Source organism: Carlito syrichta, unplaced genomic scaffold (genome assembly GCF_000164805.1).
Source record: "Carlito syrichta isolate Samal-C Ts95f unplaced genomic scaffold, Tarsius_syrichta-2.0.1 Scaffold288192, whole genome shotgun sequence".
Classification (NCBI taxonomy): Eukaryota; Metazoa; Chordata; class Mammalia; order Primates; family Tarsiidae; genus Carlito; species Carlito syrichta.
In genome coordinates this window covers 13425-24371 of record NW_007232288.1, presented here as the reverse complement: position 1 = coordinate 24371, position 10947 = coordinate 13425, and the positions used below count along the sequence as shown (strand labels likewise).

The following is a 10947-nucleotide window of genomic DNA, read 5'->3' as shown; positions in this document are numbered from 1 at the left end:
TCCCCAAGATGATATTGCTGGGTCAGAGTTTTATGGTATTAACACACATTTACAGATTTCTCTCTAAAAACATCTCACAGCCGGGCTCGGCGGCTCAGCCTGTAATCCCGCGCCTTTGGGAGGCTGAGGTGAGTGGATTGCCTGAGCCCGCGGGTTCGAGACCTGCCTGGGCAACTTGGCGAGACCTCATCTCTACAATAAATCAAAAAAATCAGCCGGGCATGGTAGTGCACGTCTGTAGTTCTGGCTACTTGGAAGGCTGAGGCGGAAGGATAGCCTGAGCCCAGCAGGTCAAGGCTGCAGTGGCCAGGAGTGAGACTCCAACTCAAAATTTAAAAAAAATAAAATAAAAAATAAAAACATTTTACATGTATAGTTTCACAAGCAATAAGGTTGATGCTCGGCCGGGCGTGGTGGCTCACCTCTGTAATCCCAGCACTTTGGGAGGTGGAGGCGAGAGGACTGCCTGAGCCCATGGGCTCGAGACCAGCCTGGGCAACTTGATGAGACCTCGTCTCTATTATAAATTTAAAAAATTACCCAGGTGTGGTGGCACTTGCCTGTGGTTCCAGCTACTTGGAAGGCTGAGGTGGAAGGAATGCCGGAGCCCGTCAGATTGAGGCTGCGGTGGCTGTGAGTGTGCCACTGCACTCCAGGCTGGGTGATAGAGTGAGACTCTGACTCAAAAAATAAATAAAAAAATAGCCGGGCTTGGTGGCTCAGCCGGTAATCCTGTGCTTTGGGATGCTGAGGTGAGTGGATTGCCTGAGCCTGCAGGTTTGAGACCCACTTGGGCAACTTGGCAAGACCTCATCTCTACAATAAATCCAAAAATTAGCCAGGCGTAGTAGCGCGTGCCTGTAGTTCCAGCTACTTGGAAGGCGGAGGCGGAAGGATTGCTAGAGCCCAGCAGGTCGAGGCTGCGGTGGCCGGGAGCGGCCACTGCACTCCAGTCTGGGCGACAGAGTGAGACTCCAACTCAAAATAAATAAATAAATAAAAATAAATAAATCAATAAATCAGTCAATAAATAAAATCAATCTTTCACTTCTAAAAGTTTTATTGGATTCTTCTTCAAATCTACTTGGTCATTTTAATGCTCTTATTTCTTTCTCATAGTCTCAAGTTTCCCCCTTTTTAAAAATTTTTTTGAGTCAGAGTCTCACTCTCACCCAAGTTGGAGAGGAGGGCATGCTCACGGCCACCAAAGCCTCGACCTGCTGGGCTAGGTGACCCTTTTGCCTCAGCCTTCCAAGAAGCTGGAACCACAGGCATGTGCCATCACACTTGGCTAATTGTTTGATTTATTGTAGAGAGAAGATCTCGCCTAGTTGCCCAGGCTGGTCTTGAACCCATGGGCTCAGACAATCCTCTCACCTTGACCTCCCTAAGTGCTGGGATTACCGGGGTGAGCCACTGCAGCAGGTCCCTTTAGTTTCTTAAAACATACATTACATTCTCTGTGTGGTGACGCCAACATCTTCAGTTTTTGCAAGTCTGTTTTGCCTGCTGTTGCAGTGTTGGCTCTGGCTCACAGTGTCTTACTTCCTTGTATATCTGTAACTTGGTGGCTGTGAGTTCACGTTCCTTGAGACTTTGCCTGTGGAAGTTCTTGGAGGCGTGGACTAAAGCCGAGTGCCTCCAAAGATGTGTCTTCTTCTGTCCACGCTTTCAACTGGATTCCACTTCAAAATCAACCCCCTGCTCCAGGTTTTTCGCCTCAGGCCTCACACCCACATTAGAGCAGCTTTGTCACCAACGCTCGCGGAGGACTTCTCCATCCAGCGCACCGAGGTCAAGACAGGCAAGGCTCTTTGCCGCCCTTCCTCATGACACATGCACCTCCTCCCCTCCAGCCTGAGAGTACAGCTGTTTGGAACCAGCTTCTTGGAGGGGCTCTCCTGTTAGTGTCTTCATGCCAGTGGGCTGGCCTTGTTTCTGGTCTCCACTACCGCACACTACTCAAACTGATGGCTCGGGTTCACCGAATTGGGTTTGCCAGACACTCTTTTTTGTTTGTTTGTTTTTTTGTTTTTTTGTTTTGTTTTGTTTTGAGTTGGAGTCTCACTCTGTCGCCCAGACTGGAGTGCAGTGGCCGCTCTCAGCCACCGTAGCCTTGACCTGCTGGACTCCGGCAATCCTTCTGCCTCAGCCTTCCAAGGAGCAGGAACTACACGGGCGTGCTACCACGCCTGGCTACTTTTTTTGGGGGTTTATTGTAGAGATGAGGTCTCGCCAAGTTGCCCAGGCGGGTCTCAAACTTGCAGCCTCAGGCAATTCACTCACCTTGGCCTCCCAAAGCACAGGAGGCCGAGCTCTTTTGTTTTGTTAATTGGAGTCTCACTCCATCACCCAGGCTGTTTGCAGTGGCATACTTATGGCCACCCCAGCGTTGACCTGCTGGGTTCTGGTGATCCTTCTGCCTCAGACTTCCAAGTGACTGGAACTACAGTTGCGTGCTACCACAGCTGGCTAATTTTTAAATTTCATTATAGAGATGAGGTCTCGCCAAGTTGCCTGGGCTGGTGGCAGAAACTCTTAAGGCAGAAGCTGACATCAAGCTCACTTCTGCCAGATCACTGTTCTCACTGTGCTTTGAACTCAAGAATCTCTTGCCAACTCAATGCTTTTGAAAAGACACTTCTATTTTTGTCCAGCTCTGTGGTCATTTCCACTGGGACTTTTACTGCCAGATCCCTGACGTGGAGGGCTGGATGTTTTCCTAGTCAGCCCTTTCGCTGGGCCGTGTCCTTTTGAGGGTTTCACACTAGCCTGGTGATCTCGGCTCCAGCCGCCTACCCTGTAGGGGCCTGGACTTTGTCTTCTCTCCTGGGCAGCTAAGACCCGTGGATCTATACCGCCCACTGGTGCTGGTGGACAGCTGTGACTTAAGCATCCTTTTGACCACTGGGGCTCACAGACACCAACAAACTGTGTGCACTTACCGCATGTGTTGGGGCTGGTCACATGCACAGAAACATGAAGACAGGTTCTGTGACCCCCCAAGAAGCTTCGTCTTCTTGTGGGCTTCCATGGGCTGCGGTGTCTTCCTTGAGGCAGCTCAGAATGGCAGAGTTTGGGTTTACCTTCCCATACACCGGATGCTTACCTGCTCTGCCCCTCATCCCTTGGGAAACTGCTGTCTGCCCGGCAGTGATTCTGAACCTTGTTAGGGTCATGGGAGTCTTGGAGAATCTGCTGAAAGCTACGAGCCCCCCTTGAGGACGGCCTGGGGCCAGCCAGAGTGTCAGCGGCCATGCTGGACCATTCCTGGTCCTCTGCTGGACCATCAAGCATCTGGTTTTTCTTCCTGGAGATGGGCTTGGGCCTCCGATCTCGGCTCTGGTCTGCATCTGCTTTCGCAGGAACTCACATTATCTGCACACAACACTGGGGCTCAGCAGAAAGGTGCACCCTGTTTCTGGCTTGTCTGTGCTGTGACCATGTTCATAGTTGAGCGACCGTTGCTGCCAGTGGACCTGTGCACTGCATGTCAGAGGGAAGGTTTTGTTCCATTATAGTGGGCTCTGGCCTTCCCACTGCATTGAGCAAGCAGCAACTCCTGGCCACACTGGTTGACCCTGACGTGCTAGGTTTTCGGTCTCTCCTGAACTTAGACCAGTTCAAGAGGTCTCAGCCTCTTTTGACTTGCCCTTCAGTGGTTTTCGTAAACGCACTGGTCATCTGCTTCCTTTTTGGTCCCTCTGCTGACATGCGGACCCTGTGACTGCGTTTCTAACCGAGCCTTTTCCTGAGACCCTCTTCACTTCTTCCTGTGTGTCAAACTGTGGTGGAACCAGACGCTGCACCTCGGAGCACCTTGGGCTGGCAGACTGGGCAGAGTGTGGGGAGGGGTCCCCTGCCCAGCGCTGCTCCCACAGGCAGGTCCACTTTCGAGAGCGGGTATGGGGCGGCATGCAGTTCGAGCACAGCTCTGTGGGGGATCACCGACATCTGCGTGTGTCCTCCCTGGCTGGAGTCCTGCCACCAAGGCTGCCGGGGGACTGCTTCCAACCCAGCCATCCCGACCCTGTGACAGACGCCTCCCCCACTTCTGTTTCTAGCTTCAGTTCCAGGAAGGATGCTACCTCTGACCATGTGTGTGTTCTTGCTGCTGCTGCCGCCCCTGGGTCAGGCTGCTCCCAAGGACGGAGCCACCAGGTAACAGGAGAGGCGGGCAGGGCCCTGGGCTGGGAGCCAGGCCTATCTACAGTCTCTGGGGCAGCCTCCCCTGAGAGACAGGAGACCAGGGTATCAGCTCCCTGATCTCTGCCCTCCACCCCAGTTTCCTGACTTGTGCCCGTCAGAGAGCCAGAGTGGGCCTGCAACTCTTGCTGCCGGACCCACATGGACACGGGGACCTCAGCTGCAGCAGGCACAGGGAGTGGCTGTGCCCTGGAAGGGGTGGCCATGGGGCCCGGGAGGGGGCGGCCATGCTATCATCTTGACAACTCACGGTGGGAACGCCAAGAAATGGAGCTCGCCAGCATTTTGTTTTATTTGAGCATCTTTCTGAAGGTTTTCTTTTTTATTTATTTTTATTTTTAATTTTTTGAGTCAGAGTTTCACTCAGTCACCTAGGCTGGAGTGTAGAGGCACACTCACGGCCATTGTAGCCTTGACCTGCCGGGCTCAGATGATCCTTCCATCTCAGCCTTCCAAGTAGCTGGAACTACAGACTCACGCCACCACACCCAGCTAGTTTTTGATTTATTGTAGAGACGAGGTTTCACCAAGTTCCCCGGGCTGGTCTGGAACCCCTGAGCTCAGGCAGTCATCTCGCCTCAGCCTCCCACAGAGCTGGGATGACAGGCTTGAGCTACCGTGCCCGGCCTGGTTTTATTTATTAACACAGCGTGGTGGGTGTGCCAGGCAGGAGGCAGACAGCGACAGGAGCAGCAGCTCTCTGGCACTGGTCTGGATGGACCCCGGCCAGAGCTGGGAGCACATCTTGAGGCTGAAAGACGACAAAGAGACCTCAAGCAGACTGAAGCCCCCAAGTCGACATACCTGCCCCCTGCTTATAAGAGCTGACTTTGTGTCAGGGAGCAAACTGGGTCTGTGAAAGACTGGGCAGTGCCCCTGGGCCCAGCCAGAGCCCTGCTCCTTGGCTCTTGGCCTCCAAGGATGGGAGGCTCTTGGACATCAAGACCCGTGGTGTCCTGCCACGCACCAATGTGTGTCCACTGGGTGTGGCCTGACCTGGCCTCTACCTAACTGGATATTTTATTTGGGTTCCTCCTAAAGTCTAAGTCAGGCAGCTGCAAAAACAGAGTCTGAGGGAGGAAGGTCTTGCCTCCAACGAGGCCAGAAGAGCCTCCTCTTCCAAGGCTTTTGGGAGTCCGGGGAGAGCTCCCTTGTGTCAAGGGGGAGAACTCTGCAGGGCAGGCCCTGTGTGAAATGGCCCCTCCCCTCCTCCAGGCTGGCCTCCGGAGTGCAGCCTCAGCCCGTGTCCCACCCCTTCCAGCCAGGTCAGGAGCAGCTCCGGTGAGTAGGGCCCGGCCTGGGCGGGGGTCAGGCCTGGCTGCAGATCGCCACTCCTTCTCACTCGCTGCCTCCCGACAGACTTCTGCAGCGCTACCTGAAGGGTCTGCGGAGGACGGAGGAGGAGCCGGAACAGCTGAGCCGGGAGCAGGGTGAGGGGCTGGGTGGAGGTGGGGGTGAGGTTTGGTACCTCAGCGCCTCCCGCCCGGCCTCTCCTCACCCAGCGTCTCTGCCCCAGTGCTCCTCTACCTCTTCGCCCTCCATGACTTCGACCAGAGCGGCCAGCTGGACGGCCTGGAGCTGCTGTCCATGCTGATGGCCGCTCTGGCCCCCGGAGCTGCGGACACACCCACTGACCCGGTAGGCTCTGTGGACCAGCCTCTACTCTCCTGGGAGGGAGGCCAGAGTCTGGGGCTTTCATCATGGCTCTTTGTGGAATCCTGGTAGAAGGCGGACTTGGAGCTGGCATGGCAGGGATGCAGGCAGGGGTGCAGGGCATGCCTCTGGCCACTGGAGGCCATCCGAGGCCACTGGAGACCCACCGTGATGCTTGCTTCCATAGGTGGTTCTGGTGGTGGACCAGGTGCTCGAGACCCAGGACCTGGATGGGGATGGGCTTATGACCCCCGCAGAGCTCATCAACATCCCAGAAGAGATCCCCGGGCACGCAGAGCCCAGAGAGCCCTCAACCCCATCTCCCCCAGAGACACATGCTTCGGGGAGGCAGTCACAGTTCACTAAGGGCTCCTCGGGACAGACACAGGAAGCCCTGGGTCCCGCAGGAGCTGCTGGGGCCCAGGCAGAGGCCAAGAGGGCGCCCATGGAGTCTGTCCAAGAGGGCGGGGGACAGGCAGAGGCTGCAGGAGAGGCCCCGGGTCCCAGAGGGGAGGCTGGGGGACAGGCGGAGGTCAGGGACAAAGGAGAGGAAGCCACACAGCTTCCAGAGGAAACACTGGAGCCCGAGAACAACCCAGCTGAGCCTGCAGCCCACAGCATTCAACTGGAGAATGACGAGATTTGAGCTCTGGGGATGCAGACATGCACCCCTCGAAGTTCTGGTGTCAGAACATAAGTCCAGGGGGTTGGGACAAAGATATCTGTGTCCCCTTTCTGGCCCCAGTGGGTGTCAGGTCTTCCTGTGCAGCTCAGAGAGACCTAGTTGAGGGGCAGCTTTAGGGCTTAGACAAGCAATAAAGAATGGAACAAATTCATCCCTGGCCCCTCTATCTGCCCGCTCAGGCTGCCCAGACCCCCAGGGGCACCGGGACTAGGACTGCACAGCCTCCTGGGGGACAGCATTCTGCTTCCCTGGTGTGCTGGGGTCCAGGGCGCAGCAGGGTCTACAGTGCCAGCCACAGCCAGCTGCAGGTGACCCATGAAGAAAGCATGCCGCATCCCTGGGGCCAGACACTCTCCTGTCCCTTTACCTGCTGTCCACCAGGTGTGCTTCCCCCAGCTCAGGGCAGATGGTCCCCCCCACCCTGTATCTGCCCACCTCCAATACTATTAACATTCACTGCCCTAGCCTGGGCCACTTGGCAAGACCTCGTCTCTAAAATATATCAAAAAATTATCTGGGCGTGTGGCACATGCCTGTAGTTCCAGCTACTTGGAAGGCTGAGGTGGAAGGATTGCTGGGAGCCCAGCAGGTTGAGGCTATGGTGGCCGGGAGCGTGCCCCTGCACTCCAGCTTGGGTGACAGTGAGACTCCAACTCAAAAAGAAATGCTGCCATTTCGTGAGAGCCTTGTATACACCCGGCACCATGCGGGGCATTTTATATATTATCTGACCAGGCAGGATTCGATCCATTTGACAGACGAGGACATTGAGACAGACTGAGTTACGTGTTGTCCCGTGATGCAGGGCATGGCTTTAGAGTCCAGTCTGTCTGACTTAAAGCCTGTACTCTTTGTCAGCCAGCAGGCCTTCCCCACCCTGCCCCAAGTCCACATGGGAGAGTCCCCAGCCCCCAATTCTGCACGCCCTCCCTGAGGACAGCAGCCTGTGTCCTGTGTCACCTGAGGCAGGCTCCAAGGCCTGTGAGCTCTGGGAGAGTCCGTGGGAGGACAGTGTCCTAGATAGCAGAGGCCCCACCACGTCCGAGGCTCCCTGCCCGCTGCCGGTCCCTGCGGCTCAGCCATGGGCACCTGGACTCTTTGGAAGGTTCACTGGGGTGGGGGAGCCAGGAAGGCTGAGGGTTTCCCCCTACCACAGGGAGCATAGTGCTACCTGCGCTCAGGTGACAGGAGGCCGGGCACTTCCTGCTCCTCGCCCAGGCAGCCACTCCTCGAGGCCTGGCAGGTAGGTTGATTTGGGAGTGGACACAAAGAGGGAGGACTGTCAAAGCCCCGGGAACCCCCAGCCAGAGAAATTCAGACATCCACAAGGACAAGCAGCTGACGGAGGGAGCTGGCTCCAGGGAGGAATGTTTATTTGTGCTGGGGCTCAGCCAGAAGAGATGTGAGGGGGCACAGGACACAGGCGGAGTCCCACGGTCTGCATCTGCCAGCAAGCAGGGCAGCCCAGATGCCAGGCTGGATGGAGGAGGGAGGTGGCGGCAGCTGTGACGCCAGCCTGGGGTGGGGACTAGTGCCACCTGGCTCTCACACGATGCCATCAAAGCCCTGCAGGCCACACTTCTTGCCAGCCACCTGGCAGCCAAATGTCAGGGCCTCCTGCACGCTCCTCCCTGGAGGAGGGACAAGTAGCTGGGTAGCCAGCGTTCTGAGCTGGGCAGGCCCCAGCCCACCCTTCCTGCGGGTGCTCCTCCCACCTGTGGGGTGCTCCTCCCTTCTGTGGGGTGCTCCTCCCCCTTGCTGGGGTGCTCCTCCCTCCTGCCGGGTGCTCACCCCTCCTATGAGGGTACTTACCCTGGGAGAGACTGAAGATGACTGAGGCATTGAAGGTGTCTCCAGCCCCCAGGGTGTCCACCACGCGGGGCGGTGGGAAGGCATCCGAGTGCAAGACTTTGCCGTCTGGGCCCAGCGCGTCGGCACCTTTCTCAGCCCAGGCACAGATCAGCACAGCCCTGCAAGACTACTCCGCTCAGCGCTTGCCCGCTGGCTGCCCAGACCCTCCAGGGCAGGCCCAGCACCCAGGCTCCACCCCCAGGGACTCTTCCCGCCGTCCGGCTCACCCTTTCCTCACACGGCTGTACAAACCCCTCAGGGCTTCCCTGGCTGACCTGAACCCCAAGTGCTGGGCCACGTCTTTGCTGACAAACACCTGCGGGCAGTGCGAGAGTGGCCAGCCGTCACCTAGACCCCAGCCACTGCGACAGCAGCCTGGCGTGACTCCCCTGACGCGGCGCCCACTGTCCCCAGGACTTGCTTTTCTTTGTGCTTAGTGCTGGCCAAGCACAGCCCTGCGAACTGTGACACAGAAGCCCTGGCCCTTCAGGTCTAGGACCAAGGGGCTGAGAATGGGAGAGTACTACCTTGGGGTGAAATCCACCCTCCAAGGGCCACGGGGCTCAGAAGGTTTGTGCTTTGTTTCCCGTACACAACTCTAGTCTCCAGGTCTGGTTTCTTGGTCTGCAAGGCAGAGGAATCTCTTCACACTAGCCTCACGCCAGACGCTCCAGAGAGAGTTTTGGTAAAAATGCAAAGCCCTGGCTCTATGTGAACAAAACAGGAGACCGCCAGGCTCGGTGGCTCAGCCTGTAATCCCGTGCCTTTGGGAGGCTGAGGTGAGTGGATTGCCTGAGCCCGCGGGTTTGACACCCGCCTGGGCAGCGAGACCTCATCTCTACCATAAATAAAAAAATCAGCTGGGTGTGGTAGCGCATGCCTGTAATTCTGGCTCTTGGGAGGCTGAGGCGGAAGGATCGCCGGAGCCCAGCAGGTCGAGGCTGCGGTGGCCGGGAGCGGCCATTGCACTCCAGTCTGGGCGACAGAGTGAGACTCCAACTCAAAAAAACCCAACAAACAAACAAACAAACAAACAAACAAACAAAAACAGGAGACCAGCGGCTTCAGGCATTCTTTTTTTTTTTTCTGTGTTCAAGTGAATCTCCCATCTCAGCCACGTCAGTAGCTGGGACTACAGGCGAATGCCACCATACCTGGCTTAATTTTTTTGTTGTACAGATGGGGACTCGCTATGTGACTCAGGCTTATCTCGAACTCCTGCCTCAAGCGATCCTACCACCCCAGTCTCCGTGAGCCTCTGGCCTGCACTCAAATATATATATTTTTTTCTGAGTTGGAGTCTCACTCCATCGCCCAGGCTGGAGTGCAGTAGCACGCTCATGGCCATCCTAGGGTCCACCTGCTGGGCTCTGGCAATCCTTCTGCCTCAGCCTTCCAAGTAGCTGAAACTACAGGTGCACGCTACCACACCTGGCTAATTTTTTATTTTATTGTAGAGACAAGGTCTCACTAAGTTGCCCAGGCTGTTCATGAACCCGTGGGCTCAGGCAATCCACTCACCTTGGTTTCCCAAAGTGCTGGGATTACGGGCTTGAGCCACCATGTCTGGCCTGCACTCTTTTTTTTTCTTTTGAGTTGGAGTCTCACTCCGTCACCCAGGCTGGAGTGCAGTGGCACACGCACAGCCATTCCAGTGTCGACCAGCTGGGTGCCAGCGATCCTTCTGCCTCAGCCTTCCAAGTAGCTGGAACTACAGGCACGGGCTACCACGCCGGGCTAATTTTTTGATTTATTGTAGAGATGAGGTCTCGCCAAGTTGCCCAGGCGGGTCTCGAACCCGCGGGCTCAGGCAATCCACTCACCTCAGCCTCCCAAAGGCGTGGGATTACAGGCTGAGCCACCGAGCCCGGCTACAGGCTATTTTTAACATGCAGCCAAGGTGAGGACCGATGGGCTGGATGGTCTCCAGTTCGTCTCAGCTGGGGTGCTGGGATGATCTTCCAAGTTCCATTTACATCCCGGCCATGCTCAAATCCACCTCGTGCAAGTCTCCTTCCCACCTTCCCCTCACCCCCAGCGGCTCCCAGGCTCTGCCACCCACCCCAGCTGGAAACCTCAGAGAGCAGCCCTAGGCCCTCCGTGTGCAGAGGAAAAGACTGAGGAGGCCGGGAGTAAAGGCCCCTCCACGCAGGCCGCCCTGCCGCCGTCTCGGCCCCATCCAAGCCCGCCAGTGCCTCACACTGATACGGTCACCCCGGGTGGGGTTAGTCTGCTCCTCGGCGCTGCTGAGGCCTGCACTGGAGTCCAAGGCCAGGGCGTGCCTCTGCCTTGCCACCCTTCCAACACCCTGAGCCAGGAACCGCCCTTCCAAGCGTGGCTCCCTGGAGGGCCGGATTAGACGCGTACGGCAGGGTGAGGCTGCCTGGGACCCACCACGTCTCCGTAGCCAAACAGCGGGTACAGCTCCTCCCGGGGCTTCTCCACCTCCATGGACACCCGGATCTGCTGCTCCGGGGGCTGCCCGGCGTTGTGCTCGTCTATCCGCTGCAGCATCTTTACCTGCTCCGCTGCGTTGCGGCCCTGGGGCAGGA

General features: G+C 56.9%; 2 protein-coding genes across 2 annotated transcripts in view; one reads left to right on the top strand and one right to left on the bottom strand.

The window, feature by feature from the left end:
* The first annotated feature begins 4081 nt into the window (after nucleotides 1-4081).
* Nucleotides 4082-8053, top strand: CGREF1 (cell growth regulator with EF-hand domain 1). The gene is made up of 5 exons (XM_008053481.1): nucleotides 4082-4161; nucleotides 5422-5487; nucleotides 5566-5636; nucleotides 5723-5844; nucleotides 8003-8053. Exons 1-5 carry the CDS (start codon nucleotides 4082-4084, stop codon nucleotides 8051-8053), a joined length of 390 nt encoding a protein of 129 aa, XP_008051672.1.
* KHK (ketohexokinase) overlaps nucleotides 7889-10947 on the bottom strand; it is a 12735-nt gene continuing 9676 nt past the window's right edge. Inside the window, exons 6-9 of the mRNA XM_021710156.1 lie at nucleotides 10790-10936; nucleotides 8623-8711; nucleotides 8357-8514; nucleotides 7889-8175 (exon numbers count right to left, since the gene is read on the bottom strand). Of these exons, the coding sequence (XP_021565831.1) occupies nucleotides 8090-8175; nucleotides 8357-8514; nucleotides 8623-8711; nucleotides 10790-10936 (480 nt within the window). The 3' untranslated portion in view covers nucleotides 7889-8089. The remainder of the gene's footprint in view (nucleotides 8176-8356; nucleotides 8515-8622; nucleotides 8712-10789; nucleotides 10937-10947) is intronic.